The sequence below is a fragment of the Macrotis lagotis genome, chromosome 4 (genome assembly GCF_037893015.1).
Source record: "Macrotis lagotis isolate mMagLag1 chromosome 4, bilby.v1.9.chrom.fasta, whole genome shotgun sequence".
Classification (NCBI taxonomy): Eukaryota; Metazoa; Chordata; class Mammalia; order Peramelemorphia; family Peramelidae; genus Macrotis; species Macrotis lagotis.
In genome coordinates, this window is record NC_133661.1 from 271,432,511 (window position 1) to 271,460,315 (window position 27,805).

Here is a 27,805-nt window from a genome sequence, read left to right on the forward strand (position 1 = left end):
AGGAAAGATCTAGTACAAACTTATATCCCAAAGATAATTTGGGCAAAAAAAAAGACACCTGTGGCCAAGGCTTAGCACCTTGAGGTCCCTCTCGGTCTGCTGCTTCTCCTCTGTCAGCTCCTGCAGAGAGTTCTGCAAAGCCTGTGATTGGCTGGAATAGAACTCCCGCTCCTCCTCCAATGCCCGAGATCTTTCTTCATTTTCCTTCATTCTGTCCCAAAGAAAAGAGACTTATGAGCATCTCTACTCATCCAGTTCATTCCAGTAAAGGAGTTAGGGAGAGAATTTCAGGAAATGATCAGGTCAGAGCACAGTGTATCTGGAGGAAGGAGTAGGGGGAGGAGGAGTAGGAGGAGTAGGGGGAGAAGGAGGAGGAGGAAGAGGAGGAGTCACTGAATGCTCCCAGCCACTTTGTATACCTGCCTGGAGAAGCTCTATGACCCATAACTTTCTCTGCCACATTAACTCCCCACCAGTGTCTTCATATCCTTTTGACTGAGGGGGAAAGTCAGGTAGTGACTTCTCAACTTAGCTGTATGACTCAAGGGCTCTAGTTATTAGTTGAAGCTCTCTGGTTCCTCTTGTCAATCTTTTACCTCTTCTCTGCAAGGAGTTTCTCTTCCAGAAGCTGTTGCATCTTCTCCTCAATCTGCTGCAGGTTGTAATGGAGACCCCCACTGGGGAGGGGCTGCTCACTCTCATTGACCTGAGTCTTTGACTGGTTCTCATTCTCCTGCAGCATCTCTAAGGTTCTTTTCTTCTCTATGGAGAGTTCCTAGGGTGAGAGTTATGGGGAAGAAGCATAAATTAGGCACCTCCTTTAGGCAGACAGCTAATATGGTAGATAGAGAGGTGACAGTAGAATCAGAAGACCTGAGTTCAGATTCTATCAGGTAAGTCATTTAAACTTTTTCTGCCTCAGGTTCTTATCTGTAAAATGATAGTGATAATAGGATCTACCTCCCAAAGCAATTGTTAGGATAAAATGAGATAATATTTATTAAAAGCTTTGCAAACCTTGAAGATGTAAATACTATCAATTTTTATTATTGTCTCCAGAGAGTATTGCTCTCTTTTCTCATTACTTTTGAAATTTCTTCCCCCCCCCCAAAGAAGCTCTTTTCCAAGCTCTTTCAAATCCCTCTTTCCATCAACTATGGAGCTGGAAAGGATTTGAGAAATCATCTAATTTAACTTTCTCACATTTTATAAATGAGAGAAATTAATTGATTTGTCCAAAGTCATATAAGTAGTACTAACAAAGTTGGACTTTGAACTTGTGACTCAAATTAATCAGTTTTTCTACTGCCTCTATCAAGGAAATGGGGAAAGATCAATTTCTAGCTTTCTTCAATGAGTTTAGTATATTGGTCCATATAATTTTTAGGGATTAAAATGTTCTCCTTAATCCCAACCCTTACAACCAGATTTCAAGAGAGTTAGCACTAATACTAGCCAAGTGACAATTCTCAGTTGGGTAGTCCCAAGCAATGACTATAATGGCATTTGGAGGTGAAATGGCAGTGAGCTTAATTATCAGTTTTAGTATAAATATTTAGTCAGTGAATTCATTCACCAATCATGTGATAAGTTCTGTGTTAGGCTCTGGAACAAAGAAAGATAAAAGACAGTCCCTACTCTAGGAGTTCACAATCTAATGGGGGGAGACTTAGGTTCAAACAAAGTATATCCATGATAAATTGGAACTAATCAACAGTGGTCAAGAAAAACTTCCATAAGAGGGTGGGATTTTAACTAGGACTTAAAAGAACCTAGGAGGTAAAGATGGGGGGGGGGCGTCATTCCATTTGTGTGGAACAGCCTATAAAAATGCTAGGATTTGGGACATGGAGTGTCTTATGTAAAGAAAAGCAAAGGCTTCACTTGTCCACTTTGCAATCCAGTAAGAAGACTGGTGGGGCTACCTCTTAACTTCCTTTGATGCACAAGTTACTTTGAGGAAATGTGCCTCGAAAGGAATGTGGCCCATGGACTGGTCACTTTTGTCACTTTTATTCCTACTTACTAGGTTTTTGTATTTCTACTTGCAATATCATTACCAAGGTGATTGTCTTTTTCTACAAATTCAGAATTTGTAGTCAGTGAATAGTTCCATGGGTTTTTAGGAAGTGGAGTAAGCCAGTGTTTTGGGTTGGTGGTTGGTGAGGGTTGGCTGGTGAGGGTTCCTGCAGGCCATTGTTCAAAATGACCTGTCAGAGCAAAGGTCTTTTCCTTTCCCCCTCCCTTTAAAAACCCAAGACTCAGTTTCCAGGACACACAACTGAAAAATAATGAGTAATACCTGCCCTCCTGACCAACCAGCCTCTTACTTACTTCCAATGTCTTCTGCAGGGATTCAGTGAGGTTTCTCAGCTCTTTCTTCTCTTGTTCTACTCCCTTGAGGCATCGTGCTGTCAGCTCCAACTCCCTAATGAGACAGTGGGATTTTAGGAGAAAATCAAAAACTTAAAAAAAAAAAAGTAACAACTAATCCAAGTGTAAGTTCCTTGAGGGTACAGAGCAAGTGTCTTAACTTCTGTCTCTTTCTGGAGTACCTATTACTATGGTACCATTCATGCAATTCACAGAACCCATTCTGTAGCATCCTTGGAGACTTTGTATGATCTGGAATTTCAAAATCATCTCCAGTGTGTACTCAACTTGTTCTCACAGTTCTCAAATGTGCCCATCTGGGACAAATTGATATTGTGCAGGATTTTCTGTGTCCACACCCAGTGCTTTCAATGATTCAATATAATAAATATTTGTTTAGCATCTACTTGAGGATTTATGATCAAGGTGGTAGGTTTAGACAATTAAATTTAATATGCTTTAAAAACACACTATAAACAAGGGGGCATCTAGGTAGTGAAGGAACTGAGTTCAAATCCTCCCTCAGACACCTAATAATAACCTAGTTGTATGACCCTGGGCAAGTCACTTAACCTCATTGCCTTACAAAAACTATATATATATACATATATATATATATGAAGTTTCTTTTTTTTACACTGAAATGTTGATACTTATTGATAACTGTCATGTTCACAATACTCAGTATTCAACATATTGATCATAATTATATGATCTTATCAATTTGAGAATTCCCCTAAAGATGTAGATGTCAACTTATCCATTTCTGATCATCCTGTACAACTCCCATCTATAGCCTTCTAAAAGTTGGCCAGTAGGGGTCAGTCTGACATGTCAGAAGCACTTTCTCCTAATATCAAAAGGCTACAAGTGTGGAGCATTCTGACCATTCATCTGTCACTCTCTCTTTTCTCCAACTGACCGGATTACCTTCTCTTTCTATCATACAGTTGCTTGATGACATTTTTTTCTTAGTCTTGTTCTCCCTCAGACATCCTAATATATTATGTTGCAGCCTGCAACCACTATTTGCCTTTCCATTGACCTCTGTGTGGTATTCATCTTTAATTCTTTTTAAAAATTTTTTTTATTTGTTTAAAGCAATGGGGTTAAGTGACTTGCTCAAGGTCACAAAGTTAGGTGATTATTAATTGTCTGAGGTCAAATTTGAACTCAGATCCTCCTGACTACAGGGCCAGTGTTCTATCCACTGTGCCACCTAGCTGCCCCACATCTTTAATTCTTTATAGGCCTTGCTATTCCATGTCTCTCTGCTATCCAGAAATATCGGCAAAATGTTTGTATTGAAAAGATGGCACTTTGTTCTTAGGGGAAGCTGTTGAGTTATTTCAGGTATGCCCTACTCTGTGACCCCATTGGGGATTTTCTTGGAAAAAATACTGAAGTGGTTTGCCTTTCCTTTCTCCAGTTCATTTTATAGATGAGGAAACTGAGGCAAAAAGGGTTAAGTAACTTGCCTAGGGTCTCATGGCTAGTAAGTATCTGGATTCAAACTCATAATGATGAGTCTTTCTGATTATGTTACCTATCTGGGAAATTATAACTCAGTAAAAGTGCCTTTACAAAAATTTCCTGAAAGGAATCTATCCAACTTCCCTACTTCTTTTCAATTCTGGATCTAGCTTACTGTCAATCTGTATTGTCTGTTTCAGATAAATATCTTGTTGGACAAACTTTTTTTATATATGTATTTATTTTCATGTTGAAATCTGGGCAACAGATTTACCCATTTGATTTTTTCTGAGTGTTAGAACAAGCCAAACACATTTGAGTGATTGAATATCTTTTCCAGGAAACTCTGCAGTTCTTTAGGACTTGCCTCAATCAATATAATACTGTCTACAAAAAGGAGCATCAGGAGAATTACCATCCATAGAGAATTCTTCTTCAACCTGAACTCAGTAATAAGTCTCCTCCATCACAGTTCAAATACTTTTGACAGGCATACATCTCTGTGCTTTATGCCTCATTTGACATTTATTATGTGAGGGTCATTGGACAAATATTACTTCTGTTGCTACAACTTCCAAAAAATTCTAAATGATCCTGATATAGGGATGAGAGACACATTATTGTATGGGCCTGTAAGGTATTGTTTTATTCTGAGTCTAAAGCTTCTTCATAATTGATAATTGACAAAATTTTCTAAATCTTTTATTCAGTTATAAGGTGATAAAAAAAACTGTAGCCCATTATTTAATAATATTGCTTGGGAAAGCCTACTTGTTCCCTACCCTTTATTCATGTATAAATGATGCTCATAAACATTTTGTGTAGATGGGATAGTAGACATATATAGGTAGTTATTGATGGTTTTAATATAAAGGGAAGAGGGTCATTTTTTAAGTATTCTTTTCTATCCAAGGCACGCAAAAATTTCTCTAAGGATCCCTACACATAGGAAAATCTCCAAAAATGTCCACATGCTTTATATGGGTCCTTATCATAATGACCATCCAAAAATTCCCCCCAGTGAACCCCTGCCCCTTCAAAAGCATTTCTCCTGGAATTCCAAATTCACCTAATAATTGGACATATAGATTGACTTAGGGAAAACAATCAAACAAGGCCAAGCAAACACAAAGATGAGAAAAGAACTAAACACTAAGAATTGATTACTGGCAGTTTCTAGACATGTAAGCAAACTTTATGCCATAGACTTGTTGGGCATATAGTTTTTACAATAAATAAATATTCTGTTGTTGTTCAGTTGTTTTTAGTCATGTCTGACTCTTCACAATCCCTTTCAGAGATACTAGAGTAGTTTGCCATTTCTTTTTCTAGCTCATTTTACTGATAAGTCAACTGAGGCAATAAGAGTTAAGTGATTTGCCCAGGGTCACACAGTTATTAAGTGTATGAGACTTGATTTAAACTTGGTTCTGCTTGACTCCAGGTCCAGAACTCTATCCACTGTGCCACCCAGATGCCCCTGATATAAGCATACTATATTTGTTTAAATTAAACAAGAAAATGTGTGGGTAGGCATTAGCATTTTAATGATTCAAATGCCATTCTTAATATCAAATTAGATCCAATAACAATATGGTTTCAGTAATATAGTATAAGTAGCAATACTTAATTATTGAACAAATCAACAAGTGAAAAATTTTACAAAATCATCTCAAATAGAACTGACTTGTAGAGGAACACTTACAAAAGCAACTTTAAAATTATAACTTATTTTTTAAATTGACAATTTCCCTAGGATTTTTGTAAACCAAGGCCAGATTTGAAGTTACTTTGTTAAGTTTTCCTGGCTGCAGGTCTGACATTCAAATCATTGCACCAGATACGGTAGACTTATGGAGGAAATTGAATGGGGATAGAAAGGAATATACCTTTTCCTCTGTAGTACATGGCACTTATACGAAAATTAACCATGTACTAGGACATAAAAACCTAATGATCAACTGCAGAAAGGCAGAAATAGTGAATACATCTTTCTCAGATCATAATGCAATAAAAGTCATATGCAATATTGGGCCAAGGAGGTATAGACCCAGAACCAATTGGAAACTGAATGACCTCATTTTAAAGAGTGAGTGGGATTAGATACCTAAACAACCCTATCTCAGAAAAAGAAAATCAACAAACCATCATTGAACTCCCTAAGAAAAAATTTCCAGGGCCTGATGGATTCACAAGTGAATTCTACCAAATATTTAAGGAACAATTGGTTCCAATTCTATATAAACTCTTTGGAAAAAATAGGGAAAGATGGAACTCTGCCTAACTCTTTCTATGAAACCAATATGATGCTGATACCTAAACCAGGAAGAGTTAAAACAGAGAAAGAAAATTATAGACCTATCTCCCTGATGAATATAGATGGAAAAATCTTAAATAAAATCTTAGCAAACGATTACAACAAGTTTTCACTGGGATAATACATTATGATCAAGTAGGATTTATTCCAGGAATGCAGGGTTGGTTCAATATTAGGAAAACTGTTAATATAATCAATTATATCAACACCAAACCTATCAGAAATTATATGATCATATCAATAGATGCTGAAAAAGCTTTTGACAAAATACAGCATCCATTCCTACTAAAAACGCTAGAGAGTGTAGGAATAAATGGACTGTTCCTTAAAATAATTAGCAGTATCGCAGGGGCAGAGCCAAGATGGCTATAAGAACGGATCGAGTCTTAGGAGCTCTCTGATAAAACTCATCAGCTAAGGACTCTAACTAAACTTTCCAGAGACAGAACCCACAAAGGGACTCGGTGAGGCAGTTCTCCTACTCAAGGTAACCTGGAAAAGAGCAGAAAGGCTCTGCTCCCCGGGATCTGAGAGGCGGCCTGCCAGAGGGGTAGCCCACCAGAGCCAAAGAACTTCAGCCTCCCAGAGGCAGCCCCAGGGCACTGGGAGTCTCAGCTCACAGCAGTGGGGGAGTCTCTTGAGCTGCACCCCGAGGAGCACCGAGCACAAGGTGGGGGAACAGCGGTGGACCTCTGCCAGAGCCAGCACATGGAGCCCAGCCCTCAGGGCACACAGTGAGCAGCATGGTCTTTCCCCAGCCCTGATCCAGGAAACAGAAGCAGGAGCCCCCAGGGCATGAGCCCATTGAGCTGAGGAAGGGGAGTGAAGAGAGAGACTGTTGAGCTCTGTCCTCTGCCTCTGGAACAGGACTCTGGAGCTCTGACCACATTCAGATCCTGATCACAGTCTAGGCCCCCCCCACAGAACAGCAGGGCCCCCCCACCTCAACCCCGTGGCCGAGGGGGGCGCTTATGGTCATTCACAGACCAGGAGGGAGGACAGAGTCTCACACACTGAGACCCTTGTGGGAGTGTCCCAAAAGCTCAGGAAGCACCCCAAACCAGACTGGGAAAATGAGCAAGCAAAGAAACAAAAGGAAAACTATGGAGAAATATTTTGCAAATGAGCCCAAGAAGGATCAAAATACTCAGTCTGAATATGAGGAAGCACAAGCTCCTGCATCTAAAGACTCCAAGAAAAACAGAAATTGGGCTCAGGCTATGACAGAGCTCAAAAAAGACTTTGAAAATCAAATGAGGGAGTTGGAAGAAAAACTGGGAAAAGAAAGGAGAGAGATGCAGGAAAAACATGAAAATGAAGTCAGCAGCTTAGTCAAGGAAATCCAAAAAAATGCTGAAGAAAAAAGCATGCTAAAAACCAGCTTAGGTCAAATGGATAAAACAGTTCAAAAAGTTATTGAGGAGAAGAATGCTTTAAAAAGCAAAATTGGCCAGATGGAAAAAGAAATAAGAAAACTCTCTGAGGAGAACAAATCCTTCAGACAAAGAATAGAATTCAGGGAGATTGATAAATTTAACAGAAATCAGGAATCAATACTTCAAAACCAAAAAAATGAAAAATTAGAAGAAAATGTGAAATATCTCATTGAGAAAACAACTGATATGGAAAACAGACTTAGGAAAGATAATTTAAAAATTATTGGAATACCTGAAAGTCCTGATCAGGAAAAGAGCCTTGACATCATTTTCAAAGAATTACTACAGGAAAATTGCCCTGATATTCTAGAAGCAGAGGGCAAAATAGAAATGGAGAGAATCCACCGATCCCCCAGAGAAAGAGATCCCAAAAAACCAACCCCTGGGAATATTATAGCCAAATTCCAGAACTCCCAAGTCAAAGAGAAAATATTGCAAGCAGCCAGAAGGACACAGTTCAAATATCATGGAGCTGCAGTCAGGATCACACAGGACTTAGCAGCAGCTACATTGGAAGCTCATAGGGCTTGGAATACAATATACCGGAAGGCAATAGAGCTTAGAATGCAGCCAAGAATGAACTACCCAGCAAGGCTGAATGTCCTCTTCCAGGGAAAAAGATGGACTTTCAATGAACCAGGGGAATTTCAAAGGTTCCTTTTGGAATGGCCAGAGCTGAACAGAAGGTTTGATCTTCAGATACAGGACTCAGGTGAAGCATGGAGATTGGAGGAGAGGGGGGAAATATGAGGGACTTAATGAGGATGAACTGCATGTATTCCTGCATAGAAAAGTGACACTGATAATACTCATATGAACCTTCTCAGTTAATAGAGCAGGTAGAGAGAGCTTTTATAGTTGAATCACAGGAGAAAGCTGAATTCGAAGATATAATATGGTGTAAAAATGGAGTCAATAGAAAAAAAGGGAAATGGAATGGGAGAAAGAAAAAGGAAAGGGGGAATAGTCCAAGATATCTCACATAAGATTTTTTTTTATTACAATGAGCTATTGCAATGATATGGAAGGGGGGAGGCAAGGGGGGATGAGGGAACCTTTGCTTTCATCAGAGATGGCTAGGAGAGGAAACAGCAAATATACTCAATGGGGTATAGATATCTGGAGTAAGAAGGAGCAGGGAGCAGGGGGAAGGGGTGGGGATGCGAATAAAGGAGGAGAGGATGAACCATTGGGGGAGAGTGGTCAGATATAACACATTTTCTTTCTTACTTCTTGCAAGGGGCTGGCATGGAAAGCCTGCCCAGGACCACAGGGCCAGGTGGATTCTGGGCGTAAGGGGTGGTATGGGAGCTCAGGGCTTCTTGGCCCCAGGACCAGGGATCTGTCTGCTGTGCCACTCAGCTACCCCGCAGCAGAGTCAGAGTGAAAGGAGAGAGAAAATAGAGTACATGGTAGTGGAGAAATAAGAAAGGAGGAAGTTGCGATCAGCAATGGCAACAGTGGAAAAATATGGAAATAACTTTTGTGATGGCCTTATCATAAAGAATGAAATCCACCCATGACAGAGTTGTTGGTGTTGGAACAAAGACTCAAGCACATTTTTTGTTATTATTATTTGGGGGAGGGTGCAGGGCAAGTGGGGCTGGATGGCCTGCCTGGGGCCACATAGCAGAGTGATCGTTGGGTGTCTGGGGCCAAATTTGGACCCAGGTGCTCCTGGCTCAAGGGCCAATGCTCTGCCTGCCACCCAGCCACCCCTACTATTATTACTAGTTTATTTTTGGGGGGGGTCTTTTTATTTTCTTTCTTTTTTTGGTTTTTGCAGGGCAGTGGGGATCGGGTGGCTTGCATGTCACGTGGCTGGGTGATTGTTGGGTTTATGAGGCTGGAGATGGACTCAGATGCTCCTGGCTCCTGGGCTGGTGCTTCGTCCATTGCGTCACCTGGCCATACCTACAATTATTACTATTTTTTTTTTATTTTAATTTTTTTCTCTCCCCTTTACTTTTTTCACCCAAACAAGTCTATCTATATTCATGGGGGAGGAGGGGTATTTTGTTTGCTTGTAAACAACAATATTTTATTAACGTAAGAAAAACATTTTTACAAAATGAGAATAAAAAATAAATTAAAAAAAAATAATTAGCAGTATCTATCTGAAAACATCAACAAGCATTATATTCAATGGGGAGAGGCTAGAGTCATTCCCAATGAGACCAGGAGTGAAACAAGGATGCCCATTATCACCACTACTATTCATTATCGTATTAGAAATATTAGCTTCAGCAATTAGAGAAGAAAAAGAAATTGAAGGAATTAGAATTGGGAATTGCAGATGACATGATGGTATACCTAAAGAATCCCAAGAAATAATCCAAAAAATTACTGGAGACAATTAGCAATTTTAACAAAGTTGCAGATTATAAAATAGACCCTCATAAATCCTCAACTTTTCTATATATGTCTAGCAAGATACAGCAGGAAGAGCTAGAAAGAGAAATCCCATTCAAAGTAACCTCAGACAATATAAAATACCTGGGAGTCTATTTGCCAAGACAGACTCAGAAACTTTTGAAAACAATTATAAAACACTTCTCACACAAATTAGATCAGATTTAAATAACTGGGCAAATATCAACTGCTCATGGATAGGGAGAGCTAATATAATAAAAATGACAATTCTACCAAAACTAAACTACCTGTTTAGTGCCCTACCAATCAACATTCCAAAAAATTACTTTAATGAATTAGAAAAAATTGTAAGTAAATTCATATGGAGAAATAAAAAGTCAAGAATTTCGAGGAATTTAATTTAAAAAAGTACAAAAGAAGGGGGCTTAGCCCTACCTGATCTAAAATTATATTATTTTATAAAGAATCAGTTATCAAAACTGTTTAGTATTGGCTAAGAAAAAGAGTGATGGACCAGTGGAATAGACTAGGTGCAAAAGCAGGAGACGATTGTAGTAATCTGCTGTTTGATAAACTCAAAGAGTCCAGCTGTTGGGATAAAAACTCTCTTTGATAAAAACTGCTGGGAAAATTGGAAGTTAGTATAGAAGAAACTTAGATTAGACCAACACCTCACACCCTTTACCAAGATAAGATCCAAATGGTTACAGGATTTAGACATAAAAAACCAATACCATAAGCAAATTAGAAGATCAAGGACTAGTTTACCTGTCAGATCTATGGAAAGGGGAGCAGTTTATGACTAAGGAAGAGATGGAGAACATCACTAAAAACAATTTAGATGATTTCGATTACATTAAATTAAAAAGCTTTTGCACAAATAAAACCCACTGTAACCAAGATCAAAAGAAATGTAGTAAATTGGTAAACAATCTTTACAACTAATGATTCTGACAAAGTACTCATTTCTAAAATATACAGAGAACTGAGTCATATTTTTTTTAAAAAAAGCCATTCCCCAATTGACAAATGGTCAAAGAATATGCAAAGCCAATTTACAGATGAGGAGATCAAAGCAACCTATAGCCATATGAAAAATTGTTCTAAATCATTAATTATTAAAGAAATGTAAATCAAAGCTTCTCTGAGGTACCACCTCACCCCTCTCAGACTGGCCAATATGACCAGAAAGGATAATGATCATTGTTGGAAGGGTTGTGGGAAATCTAGGACACTATTACACTGTTGTTGGAGCTGTGAACTCATCCAACCTTTCTGGAGAGAAATTTGGAACTATGCCAAAGGGCAACAAAAATGAGCATAACCTTTGATCCAGCAATACCACTACTGGGTCTACACCCTGAAGAGATCGTGAAAAAGGGTAAAAACATCACTTACACAAAAATATTCATAGAAGACTTGTTTGTGGTGGCAAAGAATTGGAAATCCAGTAAATGTCCTTCAACTGGGCTGTGGTATATGTATGTCATGGAACACTATTGTTCTATTAGAAACCAGGAAGGATGGGAATTCAGGGAAGCCTGGAGGGATTTGCATGAACTGATGATGAGTGAGATGAGCAGAATCAGAAGAACACTGTACACCATATCAGCAACATGGTGATGATGTTCAACCTTGATGGACTTGCTTGTTCCATCAGCACAACAACCATGGACAATTTGGGGCTGTCTGCAATGGAGAATACCCTCTGTATCCAGATAAAGAACTGTGGAGTTTGAACAAATTTCAAGGACTATTCCCTTTAATTTAGAAAAAAACAGATATCTTATTGTTTTATTGTCTCTTATACTTTTTGTTTCTTCCTTAAGGATATGATTTCTCTCTCGTCACACTCAATTTGGATCAATGTACAACATGGAAACAAAATAAAGACTGACAGATTGCTTTCCATTGGGCGGGGGGAGAGAAGTAAGATTGGGAGAAAAATTGTCAAACATAAAACTCAAATAAAATCTTTAAAAAAAAAGAGTGAGTGGACCAAAAAACAAATTATAGAAAGAATCTATCATTTTATCCTAGATAATGACAATAATGAAACAACATACCAACACCTATGGGATTCACTCAAAGCGGCTGTCAGGGGATATATTATATCTTTAAATGCTTACATGAATAAATTAGAGAAAGAGGAAATCAATGAACTAAATATGCAACTAAAAAAATTAGAGAAAGAGCAAATTAAGAATCCCCAATTAAATACCAAATTAGAAATTCTAAAAATTAAAGGTGAAATTAATAAAATCGAAAGCAAAAAAAAAATATTGAATTAATAAATAAAACCAAAAGTTGGATTTATGAAAAAACCAAATCATTGCACCATCTAACTGACCCTAGATTTTTTACATATGAGTTGATATTCTAAACCTGTGTTGTCTCTCTGCACTCAAGTGCTCGGGTGTTTTACTAGCTAAGAAGCTTATTGAGTTCTCTGGGTCTCCCTGTTTTAATAATTAATTTACATTTGTTTAACTTATGGATAAAATATTATCCTATGTGTGGATGTTATTTCTGCCATGTTTCCCCATTTCTTATTTTCAATCATTTGTTTAAATGATTCAAAGATAAAGGCTAACTATATGAGTTTTTTTTCTCATAATTTACTTTTTTGTTACTTATGTCAAATTTTGACCTGTTGATAAATTAATGTTCTAACTGTGTAGAGACAGCTAACTCAGGGAGAACTCCTTGACAACATTAAGTCTGTTCCTATCTTTTAAAATATTAATATCATTCTTTATAATGTTATTTGGTGCTTGCCATGTCTAGGACTTTACCATTTTTAAAAAAATATTCCTGATATTGAGATGTGAAGCTTCTGTCTTTTATTCCTCCTGATCTGTACTTTTCCATATATTTCTACCCAGGGGTATCTGGCAAATATTTAACAATGAGATTCTCTGGGGGGGGGGGGGTGTATACAGAATGCACTTTTAAGTTTAATTGGCATTATTAATATTTTCTTAAATCCAAACAATCGATGAAACAATAAATCAAGTCCTGATTTGTAGCAATTGCTTCATTTCTAGATATAAACACTGACACTGAAAATATTAACTATCTAGTCTGAAATTCAACTGTAGTAACATTCTCCTGTTTCTCCTATCTTCACCTTTTCCCATATTTGCACTGAAGTGTATATTTTTTAAAAAGGAAGGTCTTGGGTTGGCTAGGTGGCACAGTGGATAGAGTGTTGGCCTTGGAGTCAGGAGTACCTGAGTTCAAATCTGGCTTCAGACACTTAATAATTACCTAGGCGTGTGGCCTTGGGCAAGCCACTTAACCCCCATTGCCTTGAAAAATCTTAAAAAAAAAAAAAGGCAGGTATTATCACGACCTTTGTAGAATTTCTTTACTGCTCCATCTTCAGTAATTGGTGGTGATCTAAAAGCTGCAATCATTTTCACTGTGATCTCTTTTGCAAATTATTAATAGGGAGAAGGGAATAAATATTTATCTATTTATTTATTTATTTAGGTGTTGGATTTTTTTGCTAGGCAATGAGGTTAAGTGACTTGTCCAGGATCACACAGCTAGATAATTAAAGTGTTTGAATCTGGATTTGAACTCAGGTCCTTCTGACTCTAGGGCCAGTGCTCTATGACTGCACCACCAAACTGCCCCCAGAATAAGTATTTATCAAGGGCCTACTATGTGCTAAGCACTCTACTAAATGCTTTACAATTATTGTCTTGTTTGATTTACAATAACCTTTCAAGGTAGTTGCTTCAAGGTGGATGTAAAATGTGTGATCCCCATTTCACAGTTGAGGAAACTGAGGCAGCAGAGGCTCAATTACTTGCTCAAGGTCACAAAACTACTATGTGTCTGAGGTGGGATTTGAAGTCAGATCAACCCATTGCACCATTGTTGCCTATATGTGTTAATCAAATATCCTCTGAAATAAAATTTCTTATTGCCTTTGGATGTTGATAAAACTCAGTACATCACTCAAGGCCAAGAACAGACTCCCTTACCTTCACTGCCTTTGTAGTTTTTTGGAGTCCCTCCCTTCCTCTTTCTTTCTCTGACATCATCCTATTCCAGGCTTCTCCTGCTCTTCTCCATTCTTGTAGCAAGAAAAAACTAACTTTTAGTTTCATGGTTATTTTTTTTTAGGTTTTTGCAAGGCAAATAGAGTTAAGTGGCTTGCCCAAGGTCACACAGCTAATGAGTACCAAATGTCAGAGGCTGGATTCAAACTTCCATCCTCCTGACTCCAAGGCCAGTGCTCCATCCATTGTGTCAGCCAGCTGCCTGATGCCCTCCAAATGACCAAAGGGGCATTGGCCTGGGGGGAATGGTTGGGGGAAGAACCAACACCTGTAGGCGGTTTTTGGTGGGCCCTGTGTGGCTTCTTCTTCCTCTTTCATTCTCTTTGCTTGCCTGCTTCTTGCTTTCTTGCAAGAACAAGTCCTACTCTTTAAAACACATTTATTGTTTTTAAAGCAAATAATAGAAACTACCAATGGATTGTGTGTATAAGATTAAGTCTACAAACACTGTTTAGATATAGGATCAAATAATGGATTTTTTTTCATTAACTAAGTTTGATTGTTTTTAATGAGGACCTTCTATCTGCTATTCACTATCTGTACGACCATGGGAAAGTCACTTAACTTTTGTGGATCTTAGTTTCCTCTCCTGTAACATAAGAGGGATGAGGATGAGATCTTTAAGGTCACTCTCATCTCTGAGTACTTTTAAACTTACCAGCTCACCCTGGGTATCATCACAATTTGGGTCAATGTCCTGGTATACCTAGAGCCCTGTCTACTAATAAATATATTGTTTCTATTTTTAAGACAGATAATTCATAAATGAAGATACACAGCTATACCAAACATGCCTACTCATATGAGGAGGTTGCCCTAGATGACCACTGAGGAACCTTTGCACTATTCATATTCTGAAGCCTTTAGACCATTGGGGTCAGGATCATCTCCTACCCACTTTTCCCATTCAGGTAGGTTCTTCCTCTATCCCCTTGGGTACCACCATCAGTACCTCTTGATTTGCTCCTGCTCCATCCTCAATTCCTGAACCACTTCCTCAAACTGCTGCTTCTCAGCCTCCAGGATCTGGTTGAGTCGCTCAAGCTCCTGAAGGAAAACAAAGAGGGAAAGAGGAATTTCTCAGCAAATTCTAGCCAATTCTTGTGTCAATCAGTTACCAGCATTTATTACAAACCCGCTATAATACAAACCAGCCCTGGGCTAAGCCCTGGAGATATAAAGAAAGGCAAAAGAAATAAATCTGGGCTCTTAGGTTGCTCATCATCTAATAGGGAGACAACATGCAAACAACTATGCACAAATAAGATATGTACAGGATAATCTGAGGGTGGTGTCAGATGGTGGGCACTAAGCATTAGGAAAGGCTTCTTGTAGAAGGTGAGAATTTAGCTGAGACTTGAAGGAAGCCAGGGAAGTTAAGGGGTAGAGATGAGAGGGTTTCATTCATGGGGGATTTCTCCCAGAAGAAATGACAATTCTGGATGACTTGGCATTAGGATTAAATCTTGAGGAGATCCTTCAGGACTCATCTCAAGCACCTTCTCCTTCAAAAGGACTTTCTGACTCCCCCAGTTGTTAGAGCAGACCCTGGTCAAAAACACCATTGTGTTTATGATTAGACATATCCTATATTTACTTGTGAACATATTATATCCCCTAGAAAAATGGAAGCTTCTTGAAGACAAAGACTTTTGCATTTGTAATTCCACGACCAGCACAATGTATCTCTCGTAGTTGTTGTTTAATAAATGTTTTTATTTAATTGACCCCAGTTTTTCAGGGTTCAGCTTCTTAGGGAGGTGGAAGAGGACTTAAATGAGTCTTCTCATTGAAAACCTAATTCACCTACATTCCTAGAGAAATTGCATGAGCTATTACAAGTCACTGTCAAAATATAAAGACTAACAGACTACCTTCTGTGGGAGGTGGGGGAGGGAAGCAAGATGGGGGGAAAATTGCAAAATTCAAAATAAATAAAGTCACTGTCAAAGGATATATCCTTCCGTTGTAGGATAAAATAACATAAAAAACTTTGATTATTTTCTCCAACATTTAAAATACTTTTTTTTAAAAAAGCAAAGATCAGAAATCCTCTGAGTTAATACAGAAGTCTGTTTACAGATTTATTTTACTTTTTAAGCTTTATTGATTTTTATTGTTTGTTATATCAGTCATATTTATACATATATGTATATATATGTATATATATATATATATATATATATATATATATCACTTGTTGTCCATTTTTGCCTTATCACAAAGTATAGCAAGTGTTTCAACAACAGTAATTTTTTTCATTCCTGTGAGGAACAGAAGCTCTTACAAGCCTTTTGATAGGCATGACAAAATTTATTTCTTGAGTTGGGAGATTTCAAGGATCTCAATTTCCTTTGCTCTTTGGAGACACTTTTTACCCACCAATTTTGGGATGCAAGAAACAGAGACTTGACATGGAAGAACAGTGTTCGGAGACATGTGAAATGAGCCAATGAGGACCAATGTGTACAAGTAGGGGGATCAGTGAGTGGCTTGAAGCTGGTAGTTGCAAAACAAAACTCTTGCTATTGAATAGATGGAGGAGAGGACAGTTCTCTCTTTTACCCTTTTCCTTTGACTGTCTTGCTTGGTCTAAACTTACATCCCTGATGGACATAAATAATCCTTTCCTGCCTTTCCACAACCTCTAGGTAGGGGAGGAGTTTTAGGAGATAGTTGAGTGGATGATCAAGGCAAAAGCATGTGCTTTATTTCTTTTCAATTTTTTATGTCCTATAGGCTAGGTAATCAGAGTAAACTGAATCACTTTATCCTTCAAAGAAGAGTCTCTATGTTTATATGTGCATGAATGTGTGTGTGTGTGTGTGTATGTGTGTGTGTGTGTGTGAGAGAGAGAGAGAGAGAGAGAGAGAGAGAGAGAGAGAGAGAGAGACTAAGAGCAGAATTCTGAGACTGAGAGTGGAAACTTCACAGATGGAAGAAATCTAAAGTCATAGATTCTGTATTTTAGTATTTTTAGTGATATTTCATTTTACTCCCTAAATTAAATAGAGAACCTGGCAGTCCCAGGGAAAAAAACCTGGGAAAGGGAACCATCTAAGGGTCTACATAATGACTGGTCTCTGGTGGCCAGTAGGCAAAATCTGAAGCTATGTAGGAAGGATATTCCACATAGAAATCAGAGCAGCTGATGGATCTCTTTGCTAGTTGCTTAAAAATATCACTGCCTTGTGGACATATGAGATACTATAGATCCCCTTTGCCATAATGAATATAGCAAAATGCAGACTTTGTAGGTGTCTCAATGAATGAAGACTGAGTCTAGAGTCAGGAAAAACTGAGTTCAAATTTAATCTCTGACACTTACTAGCTGTGTGAGTTGTGGGACCTTGGGCAAGTCACCTCAGTTTGCCTTAATCTAATGGAGAAGGAAATGGCAAACCACTCTAGTATCTCTGCCAAGAAAACTCCGTGGACATTATGGTTCAGGAAGCTAGGAAGAGTCATATATGACTAAACAACAAGTCTACTTGCTAATATTTTTGGGCTAGGGAAGAGGCACAGTGCATAGAGTGCTGGGCCTTGAATCCGGAAGATTCATTTTCCTGAATTCAAATCTGGCCTTAGACACTTACTAACTGTTTGACCATGGGCAAGTCACTTAAACTCTATTTGTCTCTGTTTCCTTATCTGTAAAATGAGCTAGAGAAGGAAATGGCAAACCATCCCAGTATTTTTGCCAAGGTGGAAAAAAGGCAAGGAGAGGACATATGCCAAAATGGGCTGTTTGTCCTACTGAAGTGCTCCAAGAATCTTATGCAGATTCTACCTTTGTTATAGAAGAAAAATAGTTAATCAGAATCAATACACACAAGGTTCTGTCTGAGGAGTCAGTCATGCTTCTCTGTTGAGAGAAAGGAGATATGTTTTATATCTGTTCTTCTGTACCATTATTGACTTTTCAGTTTTTCAGAGTTCAGCTTCTTAGGGAGGTGGAAGAGGACTTAAAGATCATATAATCTAACTCCTTCAGTTTATTTAACTATTTTTTAAATTTAAAAAAAAATTTTAATGAACAAAAATCAACTTTCTCTCTTCCACTTCTCCATGATGAGAGGGAAGGAAGGAATATGAGAAAAATGAAACACTTAGAAAGATATGCATCAACTCCTTCATTCCAGAGAAGCAAAATAACCTTGCTTAAGGTCACAAAGCTAGGACACTGTAACCAGGCTTTAAACACAGGTCTTCTGTTTCTAAATCTAGAACTCTTCTTCACCTCACTCCCCCTACAAACAGCCTGTATTCTCATTTGCTATTGTTCTCATTCTATAGCTTCTGGGTATATCACAGAACAGTGTTACAAGTGTTTGCTTTTTAAACAACCTCTAGAGTGTTTTGTATGGGATTTGTATGAGAAAGAAAAATGCCAATCCAAATGTCAGAGACATGTAGTTAACTCTTGCAAGTCATTAGGAAAAGAATAAGCCAAAGAGGCCACTCTGGATCTCAGCTTTCATGTTCTTTTGCCCTTTTGCCCAGGAAGAAGCTTGTTCTGAAGCAAAGGGGAATTGAAAGGACAAGAAATGACTACCAAATAGAGCCTGAGCAGCAATGTCAGCTACATCAGTTAATCAATCAGTATTTATTGGGGCAGCTAAGTGGTACAGTGGATAGAGTGCCAGATCTGGAGTTCAATCTGGCCTCAGATTTCTAGCTGTATGATCTTGGGCAAATCACATAATTTTGTTTGCCTCAATTCCTCATCTGTAAAATGAGCCAGAAAAAGGAAATGGCAAACCATTCCAGTATCTTTGCCAAGAAAATCCCAAATGGGGTCATGAAGAGTTGAGCCCAACTAACTAATAAATAACATTTATTAAGGAGTCCCATGTTCTCAGCTATGTGTTCTAGAATAGCAGATCCTCAAAGTGTGGTCCACCTAAGAGCCTTTCAAGGGTTTCTGGAGGTCAAAACTATTTTTGTAACAATATTAAGTTGTTATTTGACTTAAGATACTCTTCCCTTTTCTAACTATATATCTTTGTGGGGCCAGATTAATTATCACAACAGATTAAAAGCAGGACCAGATATAGGAATCCATTTAAAGAAATTTGCAAAATTATGTAAAACCATGCTACTCTTCTCACTAAATTTTATTGCTTTGGAAAATATAATTATTTTTCATTAAAATATGTTATGTATGTTGACACGTAATAGGACTGTTATTGTTCTTTTAACTAAATAAAAAATATTTTTAAAACAGCATTTTAATTTCTAATACAATAATCATTGACAGATATAGCTCACATAAATAAAATCTATTTGGTGTCCTTGATAAATTTTAAGGGGATAAAGGGGTACTGAGACCAAAAATGATTGAGCACTGCTATTCCCAAAATAATTCAGAGGGAAATCTGGGGAAAACTTGAAGGAAGTTTTATAGGATCATGGACCCAGAGCAATAGGGACCTTAGAGGTAATCTATCCCAGAGGTCTTACTGTACAAATGAGGAAGTTGAGGCCCAGAAAGAAATAACTTGTCTAAGTTGATATGCCCATCTATGAAGTAGCTGGACAGAGCTTCAAACTGATACCTCCTGATTCCAAATCTAGCATCTTTCCACTGTATCATCCTGCTTTCTAGGCTTTTGAGGTATTCTGCAAGAGGTGTTAAGTATTCTATATTTTTTTATAAAAAGGTTTATTTATTTATTTTTAGGTTTTTGCAAGGCAAATGGGGTTAAGTGGCTTGCCCAAGGCCACACAGCTAGGTAATTATTAAGTGCCTGAGACCGGATTTGAACACAGGTACTCCTGACTCCAAGGCTGGTGCTTTATCCACTGCACCACCTAGCCACCCCTAAAAAAGGTTTCTTTTTAAAATGATCAGAATGTGTATTATTATTACTTTTGAATTCAACTCCTTTCCTTTAAATTATGTTTATTTTTAGACCTAGCAGAACATTCCTTCCCAAAGGTATTTTAAAGATTTTTTTCCAAAGAGAAAAAGGTATAAATTTTATCACTTGTAAGGCAGAAACAGAAGAAAGGCAGAAGTCTGGGCAATTTACCACTTATAAAATTGTCCCCATTTTAGACATCTATGAAACTGATGTCTCTAATGTTAAGAGACAAGGATATGAAAAGAAAAGTTCTTTTATAAGTAAAGGAAATATTCCACACCTTAGAAAAAGTCTGAAATCTGAATATCTCAATTACATATGATGAAGCCATAGAGAGAATGAACTTTCCCCAGGACATAGATAGCTTTAAAATCTCTGTAGCCAACCAGTCATATGCTGAAGACCCAAGAGGAATCTGGGAAATATAGCTTGACTGATTATGGTAAATAAAAATGAACTCCCTTTCTGAAAAAAAAAAAAAGCACTTTTGAAACAGAAAGCACTGCAGAACAGAAGAGGCTAGACCTCTTCTAGGTCCCACTTGAAGATGACAAACCTCTAAGGAATTAAAACTACTCCTAGGCTAATGGCCATTACCTTAATGGAAGGTGTGCTATAACAATTCACATGAAAAGTCAGAGGATGAAAAAAGAGTCAAAGAATGATCTCAGAAAATTCAGCAAAATGACTCCTCTCTTGGAGATTCTATACCTTGGGAAGAACAGTCTGGAACAGGTTGCTCAGCAAAGCAACCCATCTGCCTATATGGTCTGGCAATAATCCAGAAGCCAAGCAACCTCCTGAAATCAGTTATAAACTACCTTTATAGCTCTTAATAGTATTTGAGTAAATTCTTATACTAAAGAACAACTTGAATCTACAGGGTGATGGTGTTTTTTTTTTAGGTTTTTGCAAGGCAATGGGGTTAAGTGGCTTGCCCAAGGCCACACAGCTAGGTCATTATTAAGTGTCTGAGGTCCTATTTGAATTCAGGTACTCCTGACTCCAGGGCCAGTGCTCTATCCACTGCGACACCTAGCCGCCCCTATAGGGTGATTCTTAAGGGGAAGAACACCAGTGAGAGCTATAGTGGTAGTAGGATAGTTACATGAGAGGTTACTTCTAGGACCCCTGAGATTAAGTACCCTCTGACACTGGGGAGAGTCTTGAAAGAACTTAATACACATAAAAGGGAGAGAATTTCATGAGAAATTCCCCACTGTACATTTTCAACATTGCTTTATTATTTTCTTTTTTCTTATAATCAGTAAAAGTATTATAATTATCATCATTTCAGATCCTGCCCATTATATACACCAACCCCCCACCCTCAGTTCCAGAGGGCAGAACCAGCTGGGAGCAGGGTGTAGGAATTGAAAAGAGGCAAACTAAAGCCTGATGTCAGGGAAAACTTACTAAAAATCAGAGTGATCCAAAAGTAGAATGGGTGGTAGGTCCCTCCCTTAGGAGTCTTCAAGCAGAGACTTGAAGGTTTTTGGGAGGAGGGTAGAGGGTGGGAGAAATTCCTTTCATATAATTTAACTGAAGTCTTTCAACTCTAAATTCTGTGATTCTCCCCAGTCTTCATAACCATTTTTAAAGCTCTTCAGAGATGAATTGACTCTTCTGAGAAACCTTGAGAGCTATGGCAAGGCAGTTTGGGAATAAAGGAAATTCTAGAACTCCAAAGGGCAGCTGAGTGGTACAGTGGATAGAGTACTGGACCTAGAGTCAGGAAGACTCATCTTTCTGAGTTTAAATCCACTCTCAGACTCTTACTAGCTATGTGATCATGGACAAGTCACTCAACCCTCTTTTGCCTTAGTTTTCTTATCTGTAAAATGGCAAACCACTCCAGAATCATTGCCAAGAAAAACCCCAGAGTCACAAAGAATCATACACAACTGAAACAACAGAAGAATGCCTAGATGGAATATAAAAACAATATAAATTCATCCATTTCCTCAACTTGCTGTTATTTTTATTTTATTTGGTTTCTGCAGGGCAATGAGGTTAAGTGACTTACCCACAGTCACAAAGCTAGGCAACTATTAAGTGTCTTAGGTTGGATTTGAATTCAGGTCCTCCTGACTCCTAGGCCAGTACTCTATTCACTACACCACCTTAACCTGCCTTTATTAAATACCTTTTATGTGCCAAGCACTGAAAAAAGGATTTTTTTAATACAAAGAAGAAACAAAAGAGTCCCTAACATATTAAAAAAAATACCCTTTCTAAGATTTCAAAGCACTTTAAAACAAATTCATTAATCTCCAAAATTTTGGGAATGGAAAAAAGGGAGATTTTTAGTATACTCATTCTGCAGGTAGAAATACCGGGACATAGGAAAGGTCTTGTTCATGGGAGTCAGTGACAGAAATAGGAGTCAAATTTTGCCTCACTCTTCTGGCTATAAATTCTGGAGATTGCTGTCTCCAAGAGAGATATAAGCAAGGAAACTTACCCATATCTTTCCTGCCCCAGGGCAAGTGGACTGAGAACCTACTGTGGCACCATCTGGACCTAGGGTTAATGTATTTGACATCCTAAGACTCCATAATGAGTAGACTGTTTCAGATAGGTCTCATTTAGTGCAATATATCTTTAAATGGGGCCTTTCTGAAATGGGCCACGGCTGCCCTCATTCTGTGGCATGAGTCCTAGATGTTTTGTCTAAATTTTCCTCTAGCCTGCTGCTGCCCCAGATTTTGTGGTTCTGATAGAAAAGGTTGTTTCTCCTCCTGCCAAGATGTCTATATCACATACATCTGTCTATCAGGTTACTGTTAATCTACCTTCCTTATTGATCATATGAAGGAATGGAGGGAAAGGCATAAGTATTTATAGAACTCATATATATGTTGGGCACTATGCTAAGTGATTTTACAAATATTGTCTCATTTGATCCTCATAACAACCTTGTAGGCAAACTACAATCATTATATCCATTTTACAATTGAGGAAACTGAGGTGGATAGAGATTAAGAAATTTGTCCAGGGTTTCATAGATATTAAATATGTAAGGCTGGATTTAAACACAGGTCTTCCTGTCTCCAAGTTCAGAACTCCATCTACTACATCATTAGTGGCTTCTGTATCAGAACTCAGCATGGGGGACATTATCTACTAATTTATATCTGGCCACTGGACCCAAAACTAGAACTGAAACAAAAGAGATTGAGTCAGACTAAAGGGGCAAGGGTTGAACCTCAAGGGGGTTGACCAAGACAAACATTCTTTTTTGTCTAGAGAGAGGGTGGGAAGAAGAGCCAGAAGATAAAAGACAGAAAACAGCAAGAGGATCTCCCATGACTGATACCCCCACCCTTGGCTTGGAAGCCCTGTCCCTCAGAAACATTGTTTGTATGATGGTGTCAGGGATTCTTCTCACCTGGTTGTTTGAACAACCTCCATAGAATAGCCTGAGCAAATTCCTGGAAATTTGGCAATTTCTAGGAGTGACCAGTTCTAGATTTTGTAGAGCAATGAGAAATAGCACAGATTACTTCATAAGTAAATGCCTGGTTACTCTCTGAACTGTATCCTGGAAGGGAAGAGTCAAAAGTACCCTTGGAAGTCATTTGGAACCAATCTTCTTTTCAGTGCAAGAATTTGCTCTTTGTTACTCAGCACAGATAGACATTTGTCCTTCTATCTCAAAGAAGACCATGACATCAGGGTGGATGCCATGACAAGCAAATGAATTGGATTTAAGTGAGGGGGGGAGCTGTGCTAAATCACTAGTCTCACATTCTTCTCCAGAAAAATCAGGGTCCAGATATGAATCATAACCACTGGAGATGGCCCTGGATGTGAGGCAATCAGGGTTAAATGACTTGCCCAATGTCACACAGCTAGTAAGTGTCAAGTGTCTGAGGCCAGATTCCAACTCCTGTCCTCCTGACTCCAAGGCCAGTACTTTATTCACTGTACCACCTAACTGCCCTTATCATCCAGTTCAAATGCCATCTTCTCCATGACTCTTTCTCAGCTGTATATAATTAGAGATAATCTTTCCCTCATGTGAACCATCATAGCCTTTCATGTCTTAATGTGCTTTCATATTTTACCTTGCATTATAATTATTTGTTTGCATATTTTGTTTTCCTCTTGGATCACATAAGCTCCATGGCGACCAGGTCTCTTCCTCCTTTCTTTCCTTCATCTCCCCCCCCCCCCCCCATACACTACCTTGAATCATATATTGGTCATTCAATAAAAATATTCCAAATGGATGATTTTGTCTCTACTTCAAAACTCTAGTGATGGAGATTTGACTATCAAACCAGCCTATTTTATTGTTACATGGTTCCAGTTGTAAGAAAGTAGTCTACTATGATTGGTTTTCCTCCCCACTCCCCAAATCCCAGATAGTTAATGAAATTAAAATGGTCTTTAAAGATTTTATGCTAAGAAGATGATGAGAGACATTTTGTCCTCTTATGTGGTTACTCCCCTCTAACCTAGATTACTGCCCACCTGGGATTCTTCTTGCATGCTAAAAATCATCCAAGAAACTATCTGAGCCTTGCTTCAGGGACCTTCATGAACTGAGAGGTCTAAGAGAGGAGAGATTTTGCACAACTACAGAAGCCACCTACCTCTCTCTGCTCTCTCTGAAGACACAGTTCTTCAGTTTCTTCCATCAATTTGTCTGCCAAAGCAAGCACATGTGCATATGATAAAAATATACACACTCCTAAAAAAAAAGGTGAAATATCAATTGTTCAGAGGGATTGGTCTCAGAGGCAAACACATGATTACAGGATCTGGAGGAGAAGGGGACCTTAAGAGATTATTTTGTTTCCTTCAACACCCTGGAGAAGGCTTCTGTGAATCAATGTTCATACTAGCCAGAGGGCTAACCAATTCCTTTGAACAACTCACCAGGCCTGGTGGGTTTTTTCCTTATTTTCTCTATTGTGTTTGTGTGTGTGTGTGTGTGTGTGTGTGTGTGTGTGTGTGAGAGAGAGAGAGAGAGAGAGAGAGAGAGAGAGAGAGAGCAGAGAATGGATCTAACTACTATCCTTTGAGATCAATAATGGGGTATGAAGCAAGGTGAGGTGAAACATAGAGAAGAACCCTTAGGTCTTTTATTCTTCTATGAATAAATAATAATAGTTAGTGCTTATATAGTGCTTTAAGGTTTGAAAAGTGCTTTGTATATGATAAATTACTTGATCTTCATGACAACTATGTGAGACAGATTTTACTATTATCATAATCTTACAGATAAGCAAATTGTGGCATATAAAGGTAAAGTGACTAGCCCAAGATTGCACAGATAAAGAAAGCATGTTGTTGGAGGCCTTGACATGATAATCTAAAACCATGTGATTAGATCTTTAAAAAGGTCTTAATTTGAAACTGTTGATCAAAACAGGGCCAGATCAGGGGATAGCTCTCCCTATTTGTGTTTTGAGAATAAGGAGAAATCATCTCTGTTGAAGGTTAAAGGCAGTATCTCAATGTATTCAAAATGCTCAAAGACTGGTCCTTAGTTTTCCCTGCCTATAGAGCCCAGATTGTCACTGTAGTCTGCCATTATTGCTTTACCAAATATACACAATAAATATACACTCACTGTGATTACAATTTGCTGCAATTATGCGAAATAGTTCAGCCCCAAAGCATCACCATAAGTCAATGAATCACCTAAATACTCTTGCTTCTCTTTGGCCAACTGCAGACCCTGGGTCTCTAGACTCTTGATCATGGCTTCTCCCAGCTGGGCATTCTTCCAAGTCCTGGGGAAGGAGAGCAGATGGGAAGAAACAGAAGAAAAAGAAACAAATCTAAAACCATTATTTTGAAAAAAAAACACATGCTTTGACTATGTTCACCTAATTTCTTTCAGAATATCAGCTTGCCAATGCCAAGAGCTAGTGTCTTCTATCTATTACACCCAGCACCTAGGGAACTAGGGCATTGTGTTCCCAGCATGTTGATGCTTGTCCTTCATTCTTGAAGAATACCATGACAACAGGGAGTAATGTCATGATAAGCACATGAACTGGATTTGAATGAGGGGGGGCTGTGCTCAGTCACCAGCCTCACCCTCTCTTCCAGAGCCATCTGGGTCCATTGGCCAGATATGAATCAGGACAATTGGAGATGGTCCTGGATGTGAAGTAAGCAGGGTTAAGTGACTTGCCCAAGGTCACACAGCTACTAAGTGTCAAGCTTCTGAGGCTGGATTCAAACTCCTGTCCTGACTCCCAAGACCAGTGCTCTATCCACTGTACCACCTAGCTGACTGGTATAAGTAGCACACATGAAAACATAGCTGATTGTACTACAACTTTAAGAAATTGTGTTGAAGAAATTCTTTTTCAGGTTGACCACCACCACCTGAGTGATAAGGAATTAGGACAAGGAGACTTGATAGAAGATAGGCTTGGAAGCTTGCAAGTTCTTCGACTCTAAGGATCTCAGAGAAAGGAGGACTGCCCTGTTTTGAGGTATTCCATGGCCTGGAGCATCTGATTCAGGAAAGCACTAACCCTAGTTCTACCTAGGTTTCAATCCCAAAGGCAAACTAGGGTTGAATAACTGGGGTTTTGCCTTAAGCTACAGAATATAAAACTAAAGCTTAGCATCTAATTAGCAAAAAAAAATTAGCATACTAGGCTGCCAAATGGTATGCCAATATGAGTAAATTGCCTCTTACTTTCCCTTCCACCCATGCCCATGCTTGAATCTCATGATTTCTGTCTCTCCCTGTGCCCTTCCAAATAACAGTGACCTTGAATTGATATATCAGGATCTCTCTCTTCCCCACCTCCTTCAATGCCATTTGTCCCAAGAATCATTTTCGATTATGACCAGAGGCAAAAAAAGAAACCTAATTATGACTCTGTTCATTCATGGGGCCAAAAGGCAGCTGTGTCAGGACAGAGAAAGATAAAGTGTTCCTTGACTCTGTTATCTACAGAGGTTTCTGGAAGTTCTCTGAATGGCAAGAAAAGACAATCCTCTGATTCCTCTTAGATCACCAATTCTTCCTGTCTCCTCTCCTCCCTGAGAAACTTTTTTTTATCTCTTCCTTACTGCCCGTTTCATCCTCAACACCCAATCTCTCCAGCTTCCTGTGGATCCAGGATCACTTGGTGGGGGTTAGGAGTGGTAGGGAGGCCAAGTTGAGCAGGATCAACTCCCAATTGGCAGATTCCTGCTCCTCCTCCCCAAGGTCTTTTGCCTCCCTTTCCCCAAAGCTGCCATCTCCCTCTTACCCTACCCGGACACTTTCTTCCTCCATCATCCTAGACACTTACACTTTGCCAGACTCTCGCAACATCTCCAGCCATTGGATCTGTTCGAACTCTGATTCTGCAGCCAGCACAATGTTGCCCTGAAGGAACAGCAAAGTAAGGGAAGAAGGAGATATAGGGTTTGTCACATGTGGGCCAGGGATTTCATTGTCTCTTTTCTCCTAGCTCTCCTCTCTTAAATATCCTCTTGACAGAAAAACCTATCTTGCTTGTGGTCTATGCTTTCCCAAAGGACTTCAAGTCCACATAAACACCACCTTCCAAAACCTAACAATACTAAGTCTCAATATTGCTTAAATGGGCAGAGAACAACATAGGACCTTTTCTTCTCCTGTCTGCCTTCCTGTTGGTATGCAACAAATATCTGTTGGCCCTCATCCACAGCCTTCCTCAGCTTCCAAAACACAGGAAATTTTAATAATGTTGTCTATGTCTATGGGTCAATGACAAAGCTGGGAATGTTTGGCATCCTAAGAAAGAGAATGAGAGGGTCCTTAATCTTCCAATCATCCTTAGTGAATTATCTCACCAGAGAATGATCAAAGATGTAGTTGAAGGAGCCCCTTGTGCCTTTTTGAGCAGATGAAGACCAATGGCAGTATCTGAGTTATCCCTGATCTAT

The 27,805-nt window shown here is 38.7% G+C and overlaps 1 protein-coding gene across 2 annotated transcripts in view; it reads right to left on the reverse strand.

Annotated features, from left to right (window-relative positions):
* PLEKHD1 (pleckstrin homology and coiled-coil domain containing D1) overlaps positions 1 to 27,805 on the reverse strand; it is a 51,156-nt gene that overhangs the window by 11,662 nt on the left and 11,689 nt on the right. The window contains exons 4-10 of one of the 2 annotated variants that reach the window (XM_074236032.1): positions 27,187 to 27,263; positions 25,568 to 25,659; positions 24,514 to 24,566; positions 14,998 to 15,092; positions 2,335 to 2,428; positions 597 to 775; positions 79 to 211 (exon numbers count right to left, since the gene is read on the reverse strand). In XM_074236032.1, coding sequence (XP_074092133.1) covers positions 79 to 211; positions 597 to 775; positions 2,335 to 2,428; positions 14,998 to 15,092; positions 24,514 to 24,566; positions 25,568 to 25,659; positions 27,187 to 27,263 — 723 coding nt within the window. Of the gene's footprint in view, positions 1 to 78; positions 212 to 596; positions 776 to 2,334; positions 2,429 to 14,997; positions 15,093 to 24,513; positions 24,612 to 25,567; positions 25,660 to 27,186; positions 27,264 to 27,805 lie in introns of both variants that reach the window. The other variant, XM_074236031.1, reaches the window with a different exon arrangement.